We start from the raw sequence: 24549 nt of genomic DNA, 5'->3' as shown, positions 1-24549 counted from the left end.
ACAAATATTGGGCCCCCGTGAGTGATTTGCACACTTAAAGTATTTACAAGGAAACGTACGGATGTATACAAATTTGAAATGCTCTGCCCAGAAGAGGCCTGGTGGACAGAGCGATGGAGGTGATGTGCCCGAGAGCAATGACCATTCATGACGGGATCTGGGAGGCAGACACACAAGCGTACAATTCTCTCCACTTCTCTGCTTGCCAAGTCTCACGGAAGGATGCTGGGAAAACGTCCCAACGCGCCCCCCCCGCCCACGTCAGGGAGCGAGGAGAGCTCCAAGCTCTCACCTCATTTCGGCACGGAGGGCCCGCGCACGCTCGAGCTAAAACATCGCTGAGCTACAACATGGCAGAGACTGCTCTCCATGTGCGTTTCAGTTCGAATGACCCAGACGCAACACGTTCCATATTCTAACTGGGATTTTAAGCCCAGCAGCCGGGGCAAGTACGGCACTGGTACCGACTTCCATAGTGTCCTCCTCGAAAGGCACACCCCTCCAGCACACGGTATACCACTGTGACTTGACGGTAAGGCCGACTGTGGGCCCTCACCCGGCAGGAGGACACCGTTCCCGGCAGAGCACAGACCTTCCTTTACATTTCTACAACTCCTGGGGCGCCTGGGGGGCTCAGATGGTTAAGCGTCTGCCTTCGGCTCGGGTCATGACCCCAGGGTCCTGGGATCGAGTCCCGTGTCGGGCTCCCTGCTCCTTGGGAAGCCTGCTTCTCCCTCTCCCACTCCCCCTGCTTGTGTTCCCTCTCTCGCTGTGTCTCTGTCAAACAAATAAATAAAATCTTTAAAACAAACAAACATAAATTTCTACAACTCCTGATCCCCCAGATTCGGCTCGTTTGATACACACCATCCCAGCACTTGAAAACGAAGCCCGAACTGTGGGCACGACTCCTGTAGATGAGTGGCCACCGCACTCCAGAACCAGGTGGGCACCAAGACCGCCTAAGCCACCCTCCACCCCGGGGCGGCGCACGCACAGCCAGACCCCCGGCAGGGCTGCCGACGCCCCAGGGCGCTCTCCCCGACGCAGCCCTCCAGAGTCAGACGACCCCCGAAGGATGACGGGACCGAAGACAGGCTCTGCAGGGGCTACCCCACCTCCACCGGGTCTGCTCTCATCATTCCGCATGGACTCTTTCGAAAGAGAAGAATCCTCAGGCATATGTGGGTAATTTTAATCCCAAACAGTGATCAGCACCGACATCTATACCACTGAGGAAGGGAAAAACTCACACCTGCCTCTCCAATCCTCAAAATAGAAACCGAAACCACACCTGTCCTCTTCATAGTTTTACCTGTTTATGCACAGGGACACACACACACGCAGAGCAATACATTTACTCATTACTCTGAAACCTCCTCCTTACAGGGCAACAAGTAGGCCTTTTCCGCGTTTCCTCACAAACAGCATCTCAGCCTAACTACAACCTCTCAGCGGAGGGAGGAAAGCGCTTCGGCAGCTGTACGTTTACCTTCCGAAGCAGCCACGGGGTCCGCACCATCCAACTACACCCCCACCGGCGGCACCCGGGAGTTCCCAGTGCGCCGTCCGTCCCTCACACCTGCGACTTTGTCTGCTTTTTGATTCGCGCCATCCTCTTGGGTGTGAAGTGGTATCTTGCTGCAGTCTGATTTGCATTTCCCTAATGACGAAGGACGCTGGTATCTTTTCATGTGCTTGTGGGCATTCGTGTGCCATCTTCAGAGAAATGTCTATTTAGCTCCTTTGCTCATTTTTAAACTAGGAGATCCTTCTGTCTTTATATATTCTGGATACTAGGTCCTCATCAGATGTGATTTGCAAATACTCCCACCCATTTCTGTGGGTGTCTTCACTTTCTTGATAGTGTCCTAAACGCACAAACATTTCTTTTTTTTTTTTTAAGAAGATTTCATTTTATCTATTTGACAAAGAGAGAGATAGAGCAGGAACACAAGCAGGGGGAGCGGGAGAGGGAGAAGCAGGCCTCCCGCCGAGCAGGGAGCCCGATGCAGGACCCGATCCCAGGACCCCGGGATCATGACCTGAGCCGAAGGCAGACGCTTAACGACTCAGCCACCCAGGCGCCCCTGTTTATTTATTTTTAAGATTTATTTATTTATTTGAGAGACACAACGAGAGAAGGAACACAAGCAGGTGGAGTGGGAGAGGGAGAGGCAGGCTCCCCACAGAGCAGGGAGCCCGACGTGGGGCTCGATCCCAGGACCCTGGGATCATGACCTGAGCCAAAGGCAGACGCTTAACGACTGAGCCACCCAGGCGCCCCGCACAAACATTTCTAATTTTGGTGAATCTAATTGATCGAGTTTTTCTTTTGCTGCTTATGCTTTCGGCGTCATAGTTACGGTCTCTTAAAACAATATAATTTTCTTTGCGCAAACTAAAATATTAAATATTTCCTACTTCTAAGTCAAGCTCTCGACAAGTTACATAAAAGAGTCATTACACTCAAAGGCCTAACAGGTGAGTTAAAAACAGAAGGCAGGTCACTGACCTGTTTGCGGGACCTCATGGCTGCTTCTTCCAATGTTTCTGCAGCTTCAAATTTGCCCTGACGTCTGTAAAGTGCCCCAAGGTTTTTCAAAGTGGTTGTAACAGTCGGACTGTAAGAAAGCACAGGATACACAGAACTATTAAATTCAAGTTTCAGAACTACTATCAATAGCACAAAATCTAAAGCACTAACAGACATAAGTATGTGAGAAGTATTTTTGAAATTTCTACAGTACTTTAATCGTAAAGTTCTAGTAAGTTCTTCTTCCGTAACAGACAGACCCTGTGCTTCACCTATACTTCAGTGAGCTGTGTGTAGGCACGTTACCTCATCTACAAAGTTACGGGAGTGTGCACACGCACCACCTGGAGGAACTTCCACGTTCAGTCATTTACAAGCTGCCCTTAAAGCACTAGCACCTTCCAGGGCAGTTCTGTTTCTTCAGTTAAAAGGACATACCTATCGGGGCACCTGGGTGGCTCAGTCAGTTGAGCATCCAACTCTTTGATTTCAGCTCAGGTCATGATCTCAGGATTGTGAGATCGAGCACCGTGTCAGGCTCTGCGCTCAGCGTGGAGTCCACTTGTCCCTCTCCCTCCTTGTCTGCCCCTCCCCCTGCTCACTCACTCGCTCTTGCTCTATCTAAAATAAAAAAAAAATCTTAAAGAAAAAAAGACATACCTATCAACTTTGCAGGCTTTGTACCAGCCGCCATACTCTCCAAAAGATGTCCCGTCCTTTTGCTTTCCCTAAAATATAACAAGTGAATAATTATCTTTAAAGCAATATATCCAATTTAGACAATCTCCCAAAACAGTGTATTCTTACTTTGCATTCTTCTCTTTCTTCAGCATGCATCCAAATGGGTTTATTTTCATCTAGGGGAGAAAAAATAACATACTATAAAATTGAAGCATGATAGGGCCCACTGAGTAGAGGCTGTCAAGTTTCAATGATTGCAAGGTTTTTTTGTTTCTCATGTGATCCTTCTCAGGTGTTACTTCTTACAACTTGGACAGAGGAAGTTCACGGTGGAGCCTATGAGGGCGGAAGAAACAAGCAGATGGCCGTTCACATGCAGCGCTGTCAACAGAAGACACACAATCCAACGTACCTACACAGGGCAGGCAGCCGTCAAAGATGCTGACAAACGCTTGGGCCCCTACGATGAGACTTCTAATGCTAGAATGCTCACAGAACGCTGGGCAGTATTTAGAATTTGAGAAAGGCAGCATTAAACAAAAGTCTAAAAAAAGGGTAAGATGCTGGGAGCAAAGTGGAAAAAGATACTAATCAATATTCTCTTAAAGTCTTAACTTTTGAGAACCTTAACCATACCACTCCATCTAAAGTTTCTAAACAACCAGTGTGCCCACACCATGGAGAACAAGCAATCTCAAAAGTGAAATTTCTGAAAAATTTTTATGCTATGAAAAATACTTGAGGTGGGGCGCCTGGGTGGCTCAGTCGTTGGGCATCTGCCTTCGGCTCAGGTCGTGATCCCGGGGTCCTGGGATCGAGCCCCGCATCAGGCTCCCTGCTCTGCGGGAAGCCTGCTTCTCCCTCTCCCACTCCCCCTGCTTGTGGTGTTCCTTCTCTCGCCATGTTTCTGTCAAATAAATAAAATCTTTAAAAAAAAAAAAAAGAAAGAAAGAAAAATACCAGAGGTACAAGTAGGGAAAATAAGTATACATGACTGTATGTAAAATATGGTTTTAAATATGTAAATCAATCAGCACAGAAAGACACAAATGTTAAAAAAATGTATCTAGGTGCTGAAATCATTGGTGATTTTCACGTGCTATCTCTGCATGAATTTTCAAGGATTCTCGCAATGAGGACCTATTTCAGTTTCCAGGGGAAGAAACCTGTGCTCACACCCAGTCCAGCCACTCACTAACAACCAAACCTTGGACCAGTCACTTCATCTACAGTGTCCTCACTCCTAAAACGGGTAAAGGTTTGACCCACTTCACCGGACTGTTCAGAAAATTAAACGTGATCACACACTGAGACCGCCCCTCGGAAAGACTAGTACATAGCTAGTCGAATGATTATCACTTGCCGTGTCACAGAAGAAAATGAAAACCCATTTCGAATATTGGTTCTAGGAGAGTGAACGGTATATAAAGCTTACTAACAGTCCTGTGAGTGCAGTCAGAGCTTTACTGAAATAATTCTATTGCTAGAACAGCCAAGTGCACAGCAAGCTAACAGGGCAGGGTTCCCAGACAACCCAGCAGGGGACGCGCTGAGAGCAGCAGAGGCCCCTGGGAGACTGAAGGTCACACGCTGACAGCAACAGGACACTTCTGCATCTTGCTGAAAGAAAAAACGGCTTCTGTCCTATGTTTAAACATTTGTATGGAGGGCAAACCCAAACGCAGGAAAACTGCTTTTAACTAGAACTCAACTGGACTTCATGCTACTACTTTTATCAAAAAGCAGCTAGCAAATCATAAGGGAATAAGTATTCCCCAAGAACAGACTTTTTTAAAAGCAGCATTAAGGAAATGCCCTGGAATCACTACAAAATCCGCATGGCCTCTGCAGTTAGGTGAGGATATTTGCCCCAGCCCACAACAACTGCAAACAGAATCCATGCTCACAATGGTGAGCCTGGGGCATTACTGTGTTCTGAGAATAAAAAGAGATTTACTGTTCCACTTATTAACAGAGGGAAAAAAACCTAACACGCTTCAAAGATTTTTCACAAGTGGTTTCTAGAAACTCTATAAATGAAAACATTCAGCAAAACCTCTTTCCCTACGCATCCTGAGGTTTCCTGCACAGCAGTAACAACTGTCCTCATTCCGAAAGCCTTATGTAACACCTGATGCAGGGGGAAAATGCCTTATGTAATACACACGCATTGTTTTACTGAGCACTTTAAATCCTATATTTATTCCAAAACTGTATATTAAGTACCTAAGGAATATGGAGACAGGCCTTGGCTCTTTTAGACAAATAACCCAGCAGGCCTGGGATGGGGTCAACCATTTGCATTTCTGACAGGTCACACATGGTGCGGATACTTCTGGTCCCTGCCGGCAATTTGAGAACCAGGATAACAGAATAATTCCAGGAAGTGCTGATGCCTCCAGAGAGGCTTTCTGGAGTTGGTGCTCTGAGTTCTGCACAAAGCAAGCCTGGACTCTGGAGAGGGCAACTCAGAGAGATGTGGGGCAGGTGGCCCATCACCCCTGACCACAAGGCACGCGACCCCACTGAGTAACTGGTGACCAGGGCAAGGATGCAGGTGTTCACCGTGTTGGATGGTGAATGAATGAATGAGCCTATGACCACTCAGACTGTGCCACATCCTCTCCTCTCAGCGCTATCTGCAAAATCATTTCTAAAATTCAAACTGAATTCTACCTTAAAAATATGATGATGACTTGGGTATTACCAAGTTCCAGCTGGAAATCACCATTTTTAATGCATCCTAACAACCGTGTCTGCTTAGAAGCGGTAGTATAGTCCTTACCATCTACAGAACCAAACTCCCTTTCGTGTGCACGAGTGAGAATCTCTTTGTACAGTGTTTCTGCTTGCTTGAATTTTCCTTGCTTCAGATAGCAGGATGCCTTAAAATAAAATAAAGTACTTAGTAATTTCATATGTAAATGAAACACACATTCTTATCTACAGGTTAAATGACAAAACAAAGCTCAGAGTTCAAAAAAGGAAGCAGTTCTGGCTCTACCCATAGACTGCACCTCTGTCCACATACCAGGTTATTTTTCGTTTTGGCCACATTGGGATCATCGGGCCCCAGTTTTGTTTGGTAGATCTCGAGGGCTCTTTGATAATAATATTCTACTTCCTCGTACTTGCCCTGATTCTGGCACAGTAAGGCCAAGTTATTTAACTGCTTGGCAACGTCGGGGTGATCCTTTCCCAAAACCTGAGAACAAAAAAGTGTGTATCAGAAATGCCGATCTGTTTCAGTGCCATCCAGTCCGTTCTCCACCCACTATGAGAAGGGTCCTTCTCAACACAAACATGGCTGTGCCCAACGCCCAGGCTCACAGTCCCGTGCTCTGCACTAAGAAAAACAGCCAGAACTCATACTCTTGGCAGGTAGGAGGAGACTGTACTGATCTCCCTACACACTCTCAACTTTTCATCCTTACAGTAACCCCACACGGGGACTGGCACAGGGGGCATTAGTATGCACAGCCTGAAACCAGGAAATGGTTGTATAAAGGTTATGTCAGTATGACCCCCAAGTTCTGGAAGAGCCCTTTCTGACTTGAGCTATTACACAAGACTCTTCCCTATGGGTGCAAGCATTCAAAGGGAATCTCCAGCTCTTGCATTCAGCCTACACATACCTTCCCACTAAGACCCAGAGGTCCTCTGCACTCAAAATCTGGCCATTGTAATTCATAAATATCATGCAGACGGTGGCATGAGAAAAGTTTTCCTGCATAATTTGATGATGAGCCCCTTTTATTTCCCCTTTCCCAATTCCTTGCCATATGGCCAAAAATTAAATGTCTCGCAGTATTACTGGTAAATAATCACAGAAAATACCAATTAAAAATACCACCCCTGGTCATTCATGGCCTGGACTTAAACACCGGAGCCTCCCGCCTGCTGAGATTAACAAGCCACATTTTCCCCAACACCTAATTAGCAGAGGCTGCAGTGGCTGGCATGAATACCCATGACACCGGGGCGCCTGGGTGGCTCAGTCATTAAGCGTCTGCCTTCGGCTCAGGTCATGATCCCGGGGTCCTGGGATCGAGCCCCGCATCGGGCTCCCTGCTCCGCGGGAAGCCTGTTTCTCCTTCTCCACGTCCAGTCCTCAGGAGCTCCTCCTCCTGCAGTCATTTCTAGGCCACATCAGGCCGGGAGGGCACGAAGACTGAACCCACTCCTTTTTTTTTTTTTTTAAGATTTATTTATTTTTGAGAAAGAGAGAGAGAGAGAGAGCAGCGTGTGCGCGTGGGCAGGAGGGGCAGAGAATCTCAAGCAGACTCCGCACTGTGCGCAGAGCTCGATGCAGGGCTCCATCTCACGACCCTGAGATCACGACCTGAGCCAAAACCAAGACTCGGACGCTTGTGACTGAGCCACCCAGGTGCCCCTGAACACCCACTCACTCCTCTTAAACACCGGTCTGAATGGGCTCATCTGCCCGTGTTTTGTGGGCTGTCCACCTCATCCTTCATCAAATGAGTTATTTTCAGTAAATGGCCAGTCATAATATACCACAGTGGTCATTCCTCAAAACTTAAAACACTGCATCTCAAGACAATGAGCACCCTTCCTTTGCCCTCACCTTTTCTCTGATCTCCAGAGCTCTTTTACACAGCGGTTCGGCCTCTTTGTACTTCCCTCTTTTGCCATAAAGAACTGCGAGGTTATTCAGAGTTGCTGCCACCTGCCAACACAGAGGGAAGAGCAGAGAATGGTAAACAACAGCAACAGACAGGACTTCAGATATCACATGCTCATCAATACCCAGGTTGCACAGTGAAGGGCTCTCCACTAAGTGAAGGAACAGGACTTCAGTTAAAAGCAAAAGAGCAATTCACTATATACTACAGATTATACAAAGTAAATTGGAGAATACTAAAATTAAACAATCAACAATAACACCGTGATCTTGATTTTTTAATTTCACTGGAAGCCACAAAGCCAACCCAAACACAGATCTGTTTGCAAATCTGGCCAGATTTTAAGAAAAAGACAATATAAATTCTTTAGAGAAAAATTTACAGAAGTACATGCAATCTGATTTAGGATAAAAAAAATACAGTACGTGATCCACGGCGACGATGAACAAGTTAACTGTGCGTGCTGACACAGGCTGAACATCAGAGCCACCAGCCCCGAAGCTCAGCACTGGTTCTGAGTAAGTGAAGAGTCCTACCTGCGCCATCTAGTGAAAAGGCAGCTCTTAAACCTTCCCTGTTGAGTTTAATATTAAAATGAGTTGGATAAAAAAATATATTAGGGAAAATGAAATATAAAAAGAAGGAAAGAACCAGATATACACACCGCGGGATGATCTTTGCCCAAAGTTTTCTCACGGATGGCCAAGGCATCATTCAGTAGATTAGCGGCATCTTTGTATTTATTCTGGTCTCTAAATTGAAAAACATACATTAAGTGTTTTGGATATAACTTACTACGTCTTTTTAAAATGTAATTTTGAAACTACAGAAATAAGAGTTAAGTTTGGGCTATTTAAAAAATAAAAGTCCACTATTAAAACGATTAAAAACACCTCTAGCGAAGAAGAAAAAGACTCTACCAATAACGTGAGCTTGGAATCAGGCCCGATTAGCTTTGGAACCTGGCCCTCCCCTCCAGGTCATGGGGACGACACTGCCCCTACACCACACAGAGTACGGGAGCTGGTCCAGAAGGTCGGCCAGAGCTTCACCTGCTATCAGACAAAACGGACCCCAGGGTCTGAGCCCAGGCTCTGCCAGTTAATGGCTACAAGGCTTTGGGATATTAAGCAGCCTCCCCACAGTCCCCCACGACCCATCTAGGAAGTGTATTACCTAACTCACAGAGTTGCTCCAAGAAGCTAACGATACACTACCTGTATAATGAAAAAGCTTGTTAAAAATAAATACATTATAATGTCTTAATCTGGTACACAATTTGCCACCGTTTGCTTGAGTGAGGAGGAAGGAGGAGGCTTTTGACTGCAGTAAGACAGAAAGCCCAGCCTCAGCCGCTGCCCTCCTTGGTTTGTGTACCGACAGTGTGATCACAGCAGAGTTATTTGCTGTGTGAGACTGAGCACACACGTTCCTTAACTGTGTAATAACAGCTGCCCAGCAAGGCTTTGCCCTGCAGAAGCCAGACTGCCCTACAAAACATGGAAAGGGTTAATGGCCCTCTGTACCCTCGGAAGCACACTAATTCTGTCCAAATGTACTGAGATTATTTTCTTCAATTACCCTACTACACATGATAAACTGGCTCAAATGTTTTGTGAAAAGCAGCAAGTATGACAGAAAGTCTCAAGAACTACTATAGTAGAGACAGTTACAACCAGTAACAACAAGAACTACCTAAAAGCGTGTGGCAGCTAAATGAGGCAAGGTGTACTGAGCACTCTTCTAAACTGTGACGGGCCCTAAAATGTCAGGGGCTTTTAATTCATTAGCCAAAGTGAGGTCACACCAAGAGCAACAGCACTGGTTCTCAGGCATGGCCCCAAACCGATGACCGTCACCGTCGGCCGGAACACATTAAAACCAGCCCCGCCCCAGCAACTCTGGCTCTGGGGCCCGCACTCACTTGACTAGCCCACCAGGAAATTCAAACTCAAAATGAAAATAAAAGTATACTACTGCACGCATAAAAATTCTAATAGAAAAATGGGCAAGATGATGGAAGATTCACAGGACACAAATGACAAAAAATACCCAATCAGAGAAATACGAAGGCAACCACAATGCTGTGCTTCTGCATTACTGAAGTGTAGGGTCAAGCCACACTGCACTGGTGGGGACGGTGAGGCTGAAGCAGGGACAGGATGCCACCTTCCTAGGAGCAGTTTGGCAACAGGTCCCAGGCGTAGACTGTGTAGACTCTAACCCATTTTAGGAACTGATCCTTAAAAAAATCCAAAATCTCAGGAAAAACTTCCAAAAATGTTTATCAGTATATTATGCCCTTCCCCCAAAAGCTTAAAATTAAATGTCCCCTAACACAAGAAAGGTGAGAGGAGTCATAGGCCAGGGTGCAGTCCTGAATATGAATGCGAATATACAGGGAGCTATCCATTTGTTTTTTGACTTTTGACTGACACAGTAACCCCTCAGCCAGAGCATTAAGGGAAAACACCAGACTGCAGCGAAGCCCCGGAATTCCCACTGCCTGACACAGTGGTAAGCGTGGGACCATGGAACAACAACCACCCTACATGCATTTTTTATTTAACTCATTTATAATAATAATATCTAGTGTTGGCCAGAAATTTTCATGTTAGTGCAAACTGTTTCAAGTTTCATTTATTTTAATGATCTCTACGCCCAATGGGGGGCTTGAACTCACGACCCTGAGATCAGGAGTCGGATGCTCTACCGACTGAGCCAACCAGATGCCCCAGTGCATACAAATTAAAAAACCTTTTGGAATGAAACTGGCATCATCCGTCAAGATTTTAAATGTAAATACCCATGACTAAGGAATCCCTACACTATCGTAACAGTAAAAATCAAATAACCTAAATGTCCATCGACAGGGAAACTGTCAAAAAAGGTGAGGACTAGCCGTGAGACAGTGCGCTACGCCGCCCCTGAAGACGGCAGGCTAACTGCGGGACGAGCACGGGCAGGGCTGCGGGCATGGCGTGAAAGGCCGCCTCCTTTCTGGTGGTGTTTTGTTTCGTGAAGAAATCACTCGTCCCTACGAATGGCTGGATCAGTTGGGTTTCTTTTCCCTGAGCCGCTCCCTGTCCTCTCCCTCTGCACTGTCCCCCTCCTTGCTCAGACCCCATCTCCGTATCCCTAGGATCCTGCCCTGCCTCCAGGCCCCGGCCGCCATTCTGTCCTGCGCACAATGCCAAAGGGACTCTGGTGAGACCCAAGTAGGAGCCAGCTGCCCCCCACACCAGCACCTCTCAGCACTGCCCACAGGGCCTCCACGGTCAGTCCCAGCTTCTCCCTGCCCCATCTCTTGCAACTGTTCTTCAGGTGCTGTCAGGCTTTGCCAACTAGGTTCAGGAGTTAAGCCCCAAACACACACAACACCCGTTACCATCTCCACGTGCTAAAATCCTACCCATCCTTCGAGGCCCCCTAGAGTGCTGCTCCCACCCTTCCATTAATCCTTCCCTCATCCTCTCAACTGGAAGTAATCTTTCTGTTCCATGAAAACTTTTGTGTTATTTTATTAGCAGAACCCAGTCTCTCTCCTTCTATAACAACATATGAATGTAAACATCCTATCTTCTAAACAAGGTCGTAAGTTCCAATTTAGAGAATGCTATTTGAGCATTTCATGTCTGCCGGGAGACACCACATGTCACATGCCCTATAATCCTCCCTTGGACCTCGGAGTGGATAGTATAACCGTCTCCATTTTAGATTTAAGAAAACTGAGGCTCAGAAAAGCCAAGGGCTCTGGACAACATCCTCTGTCTTGTGGCCGTCTAGCAGAGACACAACCTGAATTCTCCTGACTTTAAATTCAACGTTCGGCTTTCTCCCAAGGACAGGAACCATATGTTCCTTCATCTCTAGGGCCTCACGGGAACCAGCCCAGTCTGACCTACACTTGTGTGTCCAAAAATGTTGAACGGGGACAACCAAACCAATGAGGAAACACGCATCTGGTAATCCCAACCCACAGCAAACCAATCCTGCTGTGAGTAACTTCTCCCTTCTCGGTCCCTACTCACCCACATCTGCTCTAATTCAGGTGAGTTCAGTTCAAAGACACACACAAAGGGCTCCAACACATCACTCTCTGTGCCTCAGGGCAAATTCCTTAATCCCCTTCAACGTGTTCACCCAGGGTCCCTAAATGAGGAAGCATGCTAGAGTGATGTGAGAAGTGGGGACACGGACGCAAGCTGGTCCCCAACTTTCAGGGACACTGTTCTGAGAGAAGACAGAACAAAATTCAAATAACCCCGACGCCAAGTGCAGGGAGAAGCGCCAGAAGAGAAGCAGGGATTAAGGGCTCTGGGGGCACAACAGACGCAAAGGGCAAGTGGAACCTGAGACTCAGGAAGGAGAGAGAGCTGGGCGCCTGGGTGGCTCAGATCATGATCCCAGGGTCCTGGGATCGAGTCCCGCATCGGGCTCCCTGCTCCGCGGGGAGCCTGCTTCTCCCTCTCCCTCTGCCTCTGCCTCTCTCTCTATCTCTCATGAATAAATAAATTAAAAAAAAAAAAAAAGAAGAAAGGAGAGAGAGCTAACAAGGCTCTAGAAGGGTGGGAAGGCTATTCTGGACAAAAGAAACCTGGTACACAGAGTCTGGTGGAAAAAGTTAAGAATTTAGTTTGACCCGAGTGACGGGTGCGTTTGGGCTATTCTAAAGGATGCCCTGGGTGGTTTCGGGCAGCATCCGTTCCACAGGGTGAGATACTCTGCCACAGAGCTTGCTAAATATTTTGAATTTAACCCCTGGCTGTGTGAAGAGACGTGGCCGATGAAGCTGGCGAAGTGGGCTCACACAGGTTTATGGAAACATACTGGGGGCAAGTTCCTCAGAAGGAGCGAAACCAGGGGACATCAGGGGACATCCTGGGGGCAAGTTCCTCAGAAGGAGCGAAACCAGGGGACATCAGGGGACATCCTGGGGGCAAGTTCCTCAGAAGGAGCGAAACCAGGGAACATCAGGGGACATCCTGGGGGCAAGTTCCTCAGAAGGAGAGTCGGCAGGCGAAACCAGGGGCAGAGGGAAAGTACTAGCCTGTACACCAGAGCCAGGATGTTCAGCATGGTGGCCACGTCTGGGTGGTCGTGGCCGGAAGTCTTCTCCAGGTCCTCCAGGGCCTGCTTGCAGAGCGGCACGGCCACCTCGTAGCGGCCCTGAGAGGCGTACTGGATGACCAGGTTGTGGAGGGTGCGCAGCCGCGCCGGGATCTCGTAGCCGCCCTGCTGCGCGGCCGCCGCCGCACTGCTGTGTTGCTGCTGGACTGCAAGACAGGGTTTCAGGTCGCACGAGCGCCACGGGCAGGGTCCGGACGACAGCGCCCCTTAGGCCCTTCCCCTCCAGCTCTGGCCCCGGGGGCACGAGGCCCCCACGCTGCGGAAGCCCACCCAGCGCCCCCCAGGCAGGCTGGGTGACGTCAGCACCGTGTCGGGGGTGGTGTGACGCCCCCAACATGCAGTGAGACGCCTCTCAGCACCAACGAACTCTGCCGGCCTCACCCTGTGAGACCCACAGGCCGCACGGAGCTGCTTGTTCATGCCCCAAGATCTCGTACGGGCCGGGCTTGCTGCCATGGCCCAACAAGAAACACCTGAACTTCTCTTGGGAAACATCAGGCAACCCGAGTGTACAAGTGCCTCTGGGAAGCAGGCTACAGGCTCTTAGACACCCACTAATTATGGCACTTCCATCGGGACGGGACAAACCACCTTCTGTTTGTATATGCTGCCACTCAACCGCTCCCCCGCGCCAACTTACTTCCTTGACCGGGATCATCATCGTCATTCGGGAAAAGGTCATCCAGAGGCTCTTTGGTGGAATCGGTGTCTTTGTCCTCCTATAAAACCAACCCAGGATAACTTCAGCCTTACAAGTACTATAAATCCTGTACTGGAAATCTTTAGTATAAACATCATTTTAACAAAAAAATCTGAGAAAAAAATAATCTGTTTTTAAAATCAAATATAAGGAAGGCCTGGGTGGCTCAGTCAGTTAAGCGTCTGCCTTCAGCTCAGGTCATGGTCCCAGGGTCCTGGGGTCGAGTCCCGCATCGGGCTCCCTGCTCGGCGGGGAGCCTGCTTCTCCCTCTGCCTCTACCTCTGCCTGACGCTCCCGCCCCATCTGTCGAATAAATAAAATTTTTTTTTTAAGATTTTATTTATTATTTGACAGAGAGAGAGTTAGAGCAGGAACACAAGCAGGGGGAGTGGGAGAGGAGAAGCAGGCTTCCCACAGAGCAGGGAGCCCGATGCGGGGCTCAATCCCAGGACCCCAGGACCATGACCCGAGCAGAAGGCAGACGCTTAACGACTGAGCCACCTAGGCGCCCCTAAATAAAATCTTTTAAAATAAAATAAATAAAATAAAATAAAACGGGCAGCTGGGCGGCTCAGTCGGGTGAACGTCTGCCTTCGGCTCATGTCATGATCCTGGAGTCCTGGGAATGAATCCCACATTGGGCTCCCTGTTCAGTGTGGGGGGGTTTGCTTCTCCCTCTGCCCCTCCCCCTGCTCATGCTCTCGCTCTCTCTCTCTCACAATAAATAAAGTCTTTAAAAATAAAGTAATCAAATATAGGGTTAACCACAATTTGGCTTATCCATCGATTGAGGAGAGAGTAACAGAAAGCCTGCTAGACTAGAATTCAAACTCAAAATGCAGGCCAACAGACCATGTGGCATTTCTACACCTTAGATTCTTCACTACGTTCTGAGGAAGTTCAAATAGAGCAGGAAACTCTTACTTGAAATAAATTTTATTTGGAAACCAAATATGTAAAAACAGACTACAATGGCCCATCGCTGAATGCCACAGAACTGGAGGGCTAGAGTTCCCCTTCCCTGCTCACCACCTCCACCAAAGGACACCTAAGAGCAATCTAAAACCTGCCAGTTTTTTTTTTTTTTTAAGATTTTACTTATTTATGTGTGTGTTTATTTATTTATTGAAATAGAGAGACAGAATCCCAAGTAAGCTCCACGACCAGTGCAGAGCCTGATGCAGGGCTGGATCCCACAACCCTGAGATCCCCTAAGCCAAAAATCAAGAGTCAGACGCCCAACTGCCTGAGCCACCCAGGCACCCCTGAAACCTTCTGGCTTTAACTCTGTGACTCGAGTCTCCCCACAGATCTCTGATTAGTGCAGGGGTAAAAACCGTGACTACACAATGGAGAGAACAGACAACAGTTTGACCAAGTGAAAAATCAGCATCACCCTGGGGCAGAAAACATCCCTTGCCCGTGGAAGGAGTCATCTGAGAAGCACACAATGTCACCTCGATAATATTCCTGTCTGGGACGCATGATCTAAACACACTCAGAGAGAGACATGTGACAAACCCAGACTGAGGAACAATCGATGAAGTAACTGGCTCCTGCACTCTTCAAAAATACCTATGTCATGAAAGGCAGAGAAAGACTTTTTTCTCTGTTTGAAAAGGACCTGTTTCAGATCAAAGACAGCCATGGAGACGTGACAGCTGAGTGTCACATGTGGTCATGAACCAGATGGTGGCACGGCGAAAGGATGCCATGAAGGGCTCTGCTGAGACCAGGAAGACACGGTGCAGAGCAGATGAGTACCGTGCCCGTGTGACACTTCCGGACTGGAGCTGGCCCCACTTCCACAGGAGAATGTCCTCATGCTAGGGGACCATGCCCAGCAGGAGCAGGGGAGTGTGGCATGAGTTATGCCACCTACCGCAATTCCGTTCAGAAAAACCATCACTCATGTACACCCTGAAAGGAGAGGCAGAGCTAGCTCACTGTTAGCTCTCTTCTCCAAGCTAGGTATTTTTTCAAAATAACAAGTTTTAAACGTTTCTGATTCAACGAAACCCTACAAGATCTGGTATTCTAGAGGAATCACTGGCTGTCATCAGTAGCTTCATTTATTCTTATTCCCACAGCAGCCCATAATAGTATGTCTTCTAAATCAAAAGCAAGGGAGAAATACAGTAAGCCTAATAAGACAGGGTGCTATGGACTAATGTGTCCCCCAAAGCCACATATGGAAGCCCTAGCCCTCGAGGTGATGGCATTTGGAGGTGGGCTTTTAGGAGGTAATGTGTCAGATTGAGTCACATGGATGGGGCTGTCACGATAGGATTAGTGTCCTTACACGAAAAGGAAAACACTAGATACCTTCCTCTCTCTCTGCATGCACCAGGGAAGGCCGAGTGAGGACACAACCAGGAAAAAGGCCCTCACCAAGAACCCAACATGCCGACACCCTGATCTCAGAACTGTGGGAAATAAGCCAAGCAACTATGGTATTCCGTCGCAATGGCCCGAGCTGATGAAGACATGCACTCTGGCAATGGGAGATGTAACATGAGAGACCAAGTGAAGGACACATGGTCCTTTACTACCTTTTCTCTTTACTACCTTTTCAACTTTTCTGTGAATCTAAAATTACTCCAAAATTTGTTTTTAAAAAATTGTTTTTCAGGGTGCCTGGGTGGCTCAGTCGTTAGGCGTCTGTCTGCCTTCAGCTCGGGTCATGATCCCGGGATCCTGGGATCGAGCCCCGCATTGGGCTCCCTGCTCAGCGGGAAGCCTGCTTCTCCCTCTCCCACTCCCCCCTGCTTGTGTTCCCTCTCTCGCTGTCAATCTCTCTGTCAAATAAATAAATAAAATCTTTGGGGCGCCTGGGTGGCTCAGATGGTTAAGCGTCTGCCTTCGGCTCAGTGCATGATCCCAGGGTCCTGGGATCGAGCCCCGCATCGGGCTCCTTGCTCAGCGGGAAGCCTGCTTCTCCCTCTCCTTCTACTGCTTCCCCCTGCTTGTGCTCTCTCGCTCTATTTAAATAAATAAATATTTTTTAAAAATAAATAAATAAATAAAATCTTTTAAAAAAAATTGTTTTTCAGTTAACTGAATCAGATATAAATGGTGGATGAAAAATAATTAAGACTGAGATGAACATCCTAAGAGAGCCAACAGAAAAAGGAGAAAACCAAGATCCTTGGGGAATATTCCAAAAACAAGGTAAGTTGGCAAGAGATACCAAGGAGGAGGCATGAGTGAGAGAGGAGAACCAGGTGGCAAACTGGCAGCAGGGGAAAGAGAGTTTCAAGAGAAAGGTCAAGACCCACAGCACCATTGGCTACAGGGTTAGTCCCAAGTCTGGATTATAGACAACTGGATGAGATTCACACTGACCTGAGGGACCAGTTCCAGAAGCATGATGAACTTGGAAGCCAGACTCAATGGGTTCTCAAGCTGGGACAAACCTCATCAAGTGCCTCTCTGCATCATGCCTTACATTCACAAGGTATCTGTACATTGTCTGACCACTGTTCTAAAACACAACTATGAGGGGCGCCTGGGTGGCTCAGATGGTTAAGTGTCTGCTTTCGGCTCAGGTCATGATCCCAGGGTCCTGTGATCAAGCCCTGCATTGGGCTCCCCACTCCGCGGAAAGCCTGCTTCTCCCTCTCCCACTCCACCTGCTTGTGTTCCCTCTCTCGCTGTCTCTCTCTCTGTCAAATAAATAAATAAAATCTTTAAAAAATTAAAAAAATATATATATCCCTTAAAAAAATTAAAATAAAACACATCTATGAAAAGCGTACGGCAAGGAGACCTCTATGACTTGCCCAGTCCCAAGACCCACAGCCTCTGGTCTTGCTCAGTGCAATCACTAGAGGGGAGAGGAAAACATGGACAGCTTGACTAAAACAACCTACCAACTATAACATGGTTAACTGTCCATGCTGCATTCCTACTGAGCCACTTACGGATGGAGAGATGTCATCATCGTATTTTTTTAACTGATTCATGAATTCCAGATGCTTCTTTTCCTCCTCCAGTTGAGCCACAGACTGCTCACTCTTCTGTAATTTCTGTTGCGTATTGGCGAGTTCGTCCCGCAGCCACTGGTTCTCCTGGCAGAGCCGACGAACCTGTGCACGCAGTTTCTGCTTCTCGGACTCAACAGCGTTCAGGTGATTGGACAAAGCCATCATGACCTGGAAAGACAGAAACGCTGACAGCACTGCACCGTCCATCCCACGCATCTCAGCTCGCGCCGACGCAGGCATTCTGGGCTTGCAGCTCTAGCTTATACTTGCAGGTACGTGCTCCCACACACACATGCACAAATGCCAACGACTTCCCTCTTCACCCTCAGTCTCAGGCTACGTAGGGTAAAGAGTATCACACGCTCAGAACATCTACAGAAACTAGATGTTGTTCTTCCGTTTGACAGCATCTCGGATGGACTAGTAATGGACACACGGCTACTCTTCTGACAAAACGGTATGTTTTTACTTTCTATCCAGGTGGGCTGCAACGTAATTTCTCAGAGACCCTTTTCCATGTGTGAGAGAGTGTGCACAAGCACGCGATGTGCACCGAGGGCAGGTCACTCCGGGAGGGGCTGGTGATGGTTAGAGAAGGACAGGCAGACAAACCTTTGATGTTCCAAGGTAAGGGAAGAAATCTTTAGCTAGCCAGCTAGTCAGAATGCACTGATGCATTCATAAGCTTAGGTCCACATCACAAACTCTGGTGACTGTCCCAGGGCTCTGCCTGGGCTGCACCAGACCTGTGTGAGGCATTAGCAAGCTCCTAGGAGTGTACGAGTAGAAAGAGCTGGGCAAAGCTGGCTCTAGTCTGTTCTCTCTTTAGACCATGCAACTGCCCTGCCCTCTACTATCCTCCTATGTTTCAAACCTAAACTCCAGAAAGTGAGGCTCTTTCCTCCTTCTTTTCTTAACCCTAGTATCTACCCAACTGAAAACGAAGTCCATATTCATATCACTTTTCAATAACAGAATGTGCCATACAATACATTCACAATAACCAAAGTTAAAGTTCTACAATTAGGTATTTCACACAGTCGGGATGAAGAGCTCTAAAATCAGGGTATGGACAGTCACTGTGGAGGACAGTGTCCTCTACGTGGAAGCGGGAACTAATGACCCAGCAGCCCTACTCTGCTTTCTTCATTCACTTACAAGAGGAAAGTTAAGGGGTGCCTGGGGGTCGCAATCGGTTAAGTGTCCAACTCTTGGTTTCAGCTCAGGTCATGATCTCAGGGTCCTGGGATCGAGCCCCGCACAGAGTCTGCTTGAGATTCTCTCTCCCTCTCCCTCTGCCCTCCCATTCATGCATACGCTCTCTCTCAAATAAATAAATCTTTAAAAAAAAGAAAGAGAGAAAAGCCAAGAAGAAAGAAGTCAAATTTTGTGTATGTGACTTTACCTGAAGTGTGCTGGCAAACCAAACGTTATCAGGAGGTAGGGCTACCACAAGAGGTTTCTTTTCTTTTCTTTTTCTTTTGATTGATTGATTGATTTTAGGGGGAAGGGGCAGAGGGAAAGGGAGAATCTCAAGCACACTCCCCCCAACGAAGTGGGGCTCGATCTCACTACTCTGACATCACGACCTGAGCTGAAACCAAGAGTTGTACCCTCAACCAACTGTGCCCCCCACCTAGATGTTTCTAATTTTTTCACCTCTATGTCCCACATGATAAAAACAAAGGTTTACTCAAATATATATAGCAATCTTGTCTTAGGGTATTGCAGAGACTATTAGCTGTTGGCCAATATCCATTCTCCCTTCTTCCTTAGGCTTAAGAAGTGGAACTTGAAGTGGGCAGGGCAACATTCCCCAGTCTCCCTCACAACTAGGAGTGGCCACAGAACCAAGGTCTGGCCAATGAAATGTAAGCAGTGTCGTGCACGAGTTGGAGGAAGTAAAGGGAGGAGGCAACACCCTTCCTGTCCCTTCCCTGTCCTAGAATGGGGTGGGTGGCTGCAGCTGGGGCTCCGTCTTAGTCCACAAAAAAGGCTGTGTGCAGTGTAATGCAGAGGCCTGCGTGTCCCTGATGGTCATGCAGCTACACAATCTGTCTGGGGGAAGCCTACCTCGGTATTTCTTTATACATGTCCATGATGTTTAAGCCACTGTTTTTGTTTTGGACACATGCAGCCAAATCAAATCCAAAATGACAAGGTTACCTCTATTTTGGCTCTGCCTTTTAGAATTTAGACATGCCCAAATCAATCATTATTTATATAATACACAAGCTGATCTCTGTTACTCTAGAAGTACCGTCCCTCTAGTTTCTTTTTTTTTTTTTAAAGGTTTTATTTATTTATTTGACAGAGAGAGACACAGCGAGAGAGGGAACACAAGCAGAGGGAGAGGGAGGAGCAGACTTCCCACGGAGCAGGGAGCCCGATGCGGGGCTCGATCCCAGGACCCTGGGATCATGACCTGAGCCGAAGGCAGATGCTTAACGACTGAGCCACCCAGGCGCCCCCCGTCCCTCTAGTTTCGTTACACCACGTATTCAAACGGAGTCTCCGTTTCTCCAGACTGTCAGCTCCTATTCTTGTCGGAGCAACTTCACTGTACCTGTGCCTCACTCAGGCCAAGCTCCAGCATTTCCAGCGACTTCCGGATCATGTTTGACTTCTCTTCCACCAGATTACTTTCATCATCTTTCTTCAAACACTTCAGTGTCTCAAGTAAACTTTGTAAAATGGAATTGTGCTCATTCTTCAGAGCTTCCAGCCCCTGAATCACTTGCTTTGTCTTAGAAATGATTTCATCCTGTGTCAGCTTCTCCAACTTGTCTTCCTTTATATACACCATCGTGGACATGTTGTCATACATTCTAGAATCGAAAAAGGAAAAAAATTAGGCATCTCATCAGATGTAATTTATGTTACACCTCTAATAAAATATACTGTGAAGTGGGGCGCCTCGGTGGCTCAGATGGTTAAGCGTCTGCCTTCGGCTCAGGTCATGATCCCAGGGTCCTGGGATCAAGTCCTGCATCGGGCTCCCTGCTAGGCGGGGAGCCTGCTTCTCCCTCTGCCTCTGCCTCTCTCTCTCTGACTTTCATGAATAAATAAATAAAAATAAATAAAAAATATATATATATATACTGTGAAGACTTTTAAATTAACATTTTTATAGGTGAATAATAAATGTGCGTATCCGTGACTTGTTGAAATACTGTACTGTTTCTCTCTTCCCTCTGCAGACCAATTTAATTACTTTTCTGGCTTATGCCTGAATTCTTTTTAATGGAAGAAATGACAGCAGTTGAAATTAATGCCAAAGATTAAAAGCAGCAAAACATTCAAATGGCATTTCTACAGCACAAAACCTCAGTGAACAGAAGTTCTCTGAATGTTTGCAAGCTTTTTCCCCCTTAATGAAATGCGGAAAGGACAGTAAATTCTTGGTAACATATTTACCAGACAAAGCCTTGAGAAGTGGTCACAGTTGGAAGAAGGAAGAAAACCAGCAAAGGAACATGGAAACAATCAGAGTAGCAGGAGAAGGACTAGGTCCGTCTGAAACACGGTAAGAGAGTGACATGAGCATGATCATCAGCACTATAAAGACGCAAGGAGGACGAGGGCTAGGCATGCCTACAGGATCAGACTAGCTGAGAGGCCACCAAAATTTCAGGAAATCATACATTGTCTGGAACTCGCTTTAAAATACTATAATGAAGAAGAAAAAGGAAAGGGGCACATAAAACAGTGTCAGCAAACTCATGACTGCTGAAACTAAGCAACAGGTCTTTGTATAACCTTTCTAGGTTTGTGTATGTTTTTAAATCCCATAATTAAGTTTAAAAAAAAGGCCACAGTGAGCATTAAGGAAGCCTCAAGAGACTGTCAGTGTGATTTCCTTCAGAGCATTTAGCACTCCCTGAAATCCTGTGTGCTGTCACATGCTATCGTTTATATCCCCCTGAAGGTAAGCTCTATGTAAGAGGCAAGGCCTCGATCTTGTACCCCCCTACATCACATCCCCAGGACCGCGCTCGAGCCCTGGCCGACCACGTGGTGCAGGCCTGGACTGACAGATGCCCATGAAGGGAAGCAGTGTTGAAGCACTGAACACGTGCTTAGGAGCGCACTTGTGATGAGCACCTGAAGTGTTGAATCAGTATATTGTACACCTGAAATATAACACTGGATGCTAACTATACTGGAATTAAAATTTAAAACTTTATTAAAAAAACATTAAATCCCATCCAATTATAAAGATGGTCAGTGTCACACCTCTGCAAAGAAGGGAAGAGAGGGCAGGTCTGTTTATGTAAAAGAGAAAAGAATGGGAAGGGGCAGAAGGTTTTTTTTCCCCTGCACAGGAAAATTTTTATTTATTTATTTATTTTTGCCCCACTCCACTCCCCTCCAGCAATCCTGTTTGTTTCCCATGATTAAGTCTCTTATAGTTTGTCTCCCTCCCTGATTTCATCTTATTTTATTTTTCCCTCCCTTCCCCTATGATCCTGTTGTTTCTTAAATTCCACATACAAGTGAGATCACATGACAATTGTCTTTCTCTGATTGATTTACTTCGCTCAGCATAATACCCGCTAGTTCCATCCACATCGTTGCATATACACACACACACACACACATCTTTATCCATTCATTCATGGACATCTGGGCTCTTTCCATAGTTTGGCTGTTGTGGACATTGTTATGAACATTGGGGTGCAGGTGACCCTTTGGATCACTGTGTGTGTATCTTTGGGGTAAATACCAAGTAGTACAATTGCTGAGTTGTAGGGTAGCTCTATTTTCAACTTTTTGAGGAACCTCCATACTGTTTTCCAGAGTGGCTGCACCAGCTGGGGCAGAGGGTTTAAACAGGAGTAGCAAGGGGTGCCTGGGTGGCACAGTCAGTTAAGCACTGACTCTTGGTTTTGGCTTGGGTTGTGATCTCAGGGTCATGAGATCGAGCCCCGCGTCAGGCTCCGCACTTGGTGCTGAGTCTGCTTCAGACTCTCTCTCTCCCCCTCCCCCCTCTCTCTGCTGACACACATACAATCTATAAAAATAAATAAGTAAAATCTTAAAAAAAAAAAAAAAAAGGAGTAGCAAAATCGTAACAGGTAGGATTTACACATAGGAAAAAAATCAAAACACAATGGGAAAGACTTAATCACTTGAATGCAGGGGATGCCTCAGTTAAGTAAACACATTTAAAGAAATCCAAATTTGGGGCACCTAGCTGACTCAGTTGGTGGAGCACGTGACTCTTGATCTCAGGGTCCACTGGGTATAAAGATTACAAAAAATAAACAAACTTAAAAAAAAAAAAAAGAGGGGCGCCTGGGTGGCTCAGTCGTTAAGCGTCTGCCTTCAGCTCAGGTCGTGATCCCAGGGTCCTGGGATTGAGCCCCACATTCGGGCTCCCTGCTCCGTGGGAAGCCTGCTTCTCCCTCTCCCACTCCACCTGCTTGTGTTCCCTCTCTTGCTATCTATCAAATAAATAAAATCTTTAAAAAAAAAATCCAAATTTAATCCCTCAAGGAATATAGAATGAAAATGTTAACAAGTAGTACACTGCATGCTCACATACTCTTGTAGAGGCTTTAACCATGGACAAGAGTAACAAATACAAATGTTATCTGGGCGTGCACAAAAAAAAGGGGGGGAAAGGAGCCATTAAGGCAGATTTTTTTTTTTTTTAACTTACTCTTAACAGAAAATGAGTAAGAATCCAAATGGTCTTGGGAGGCACTCAGCTCTCTTTAGACCTGAGAGGGCAGGTGGTATGGAAAGCATGGGAATCCAGAGCAAGCAAGGGCAGAGCCTGGCTCCCTCACCATAGCACAGGCTGCATCCCCAAACCTCCCTGGGCCTCAGTGGTTAGCAGGCCTCCCCTCCAGGTGGTTACAAGCACAGCAGGGAGAATGCAAGTGAGTCACTGAGCTCCTAGGTGGACAGACACGAGAGCCACTCAGCAGTCAGCGCCGTCTCCCACCTGGGAGCAGGGCAATCAGGAACACCCCTGAGAAGTGGCTGCTCAACACTTGCAGACATGCCTCCTCTACCACAGGCCTCACTACTTTGCAAGACACTCGATTCCTTATTAGACTGCTCTGATACTTAGAAAGTTATTCCTTTTGCTGAGCTGACTCTCCCTCCTTAAACTTCTACCCACTGAGCCAACTTCTTCCCTCTAAAATAAACACAAAATATATTTACTATGTCATCCACAAGGTAACACTTCAAATATTGTATTATAGACAGAGGGCTCTCCAAATCTTCCATTTCCCAAGCTTATACCTCATGCCACCCCCAGGGACTCTTCAATCATAGCAGTTTCCATGCCGCCCCCCGCCCCCAAGTCACCATTAGATAAATATATGGACACATGCCACTTCTTCAGGGGGAAACCCACAGCAGCATACATACATGTTTACATTGCTCCATATCTCTCTCATTTCTAGGCTAAGCCGTTATAACCAAAGGTAGGTTATATAAAAAATAGCGTTAAGTCGGGACGCCTGGGTGGCTCAGTCGGTTAAGCATCTGCCTTTGGCTCAGGTTATGGTCCCGGGGTCCTGGGATCGAGCCCCACATTGGGTTCCCTGCTCTGCGGGACGCTCCCCCTGCTTGTGAGCACGCTCTGACAAATAAATAAAAATCTTAAAAAATATATAGTGTTAAGGCAACAATCTATTTAGAAAAAAAATCGTGTTGATTCCTACCCTCACCATACACTAAATTCCATCCTGATTAAAAAAATTAAATGTTGAGGGTTGCCTGGGTGGCTCAGTCGGTTAAGCATCTGCCTTCAGCTTGGGTCATGATCCCAGGGTCTGGGATCTAGCCCCACATCGGAGCCTGCTTCTCCCTCTCTCACTCCTCCTGTTTGTGCTCCCTTTCTCTCTCTGT

At 47.0% G+C, this 24549-nt stretch overlaps 1 protein-coding gene across 13 annotated transcripts in view; it reads right to left on the bottom strand.

Moving 5' to 3' along the window:
- The window catches only part of KLC1 (kinesin light chain 1), a 48499-nt gene that overhangs the window by 16999 nt on the left and 6951 nt on the right, over window positions 1-24549 (bottom strand). For all 13 annotated transcript variants that reach the window (XM_064571651.1, XM_064571653.1, XM_064571657.1 and 10 more), the window contains 11 exons: window positions 20246-20507; window positions 17617-17847; window positions 13634-13712; window positions 12914-13139; window positions 8528-8615; window positions 7806-7907; window positions 6249-6422; window positions 6003-6102; window positions 3344-3393; window positions 3197-3264; window positions 2516-2624 (listed from right to left, as the gene is read on the bottom strand). In XM_064571651.1, coding sequence (XP_064427721.1) covers window positions 2516-2624; window positions 3197-3264; window positions 3344-3393; window positions 6003-6102; window positions 6249-6422; window positions 7806-7907; window positions 8528-8615; window positions 12914-13139; window positions 13634-13712; window positions 17617-17847; window positions 20246-20506 — 1488 coding nt within the window. In that variant the 5' untranslated portion in view covers window position 20507. Of the gene's footprint in view, window positions 1-2515; window positions 2625-3196; window positions 3265-3343; window positions 3394-6002; window positions 6103-6248; window positions 6423-7805; window positions 7908-8527; window positions 8616-12913; window positions 13140-13633; window positions 13713-17616; window positions 17848-20245; window positions 20508-24549 lie in introns of those variants that run through there.

Source organism: Mirounga angustirostris, unplaced genomic scaffold, assembly GCF_029215605.1.
Source record: "Mirounga angustirostris isolate CCGP_5_RB_7025 unplaced genomic scaffold, mMirAng1.0.hap1 SCAF_9, whole genome shotgun sequence".
Lineage (NCBI taxonomy): Eukaryota > Metazoa > Chordata > Mammalia > Carnivora > Phocidae > Mirounga > Mirounga angustirostris.
The sequence above is the reverse complement of the archived record's forward strand: the minus strand, read 5'-3'. Positions and strand labels throughout refer to the sequence as shown.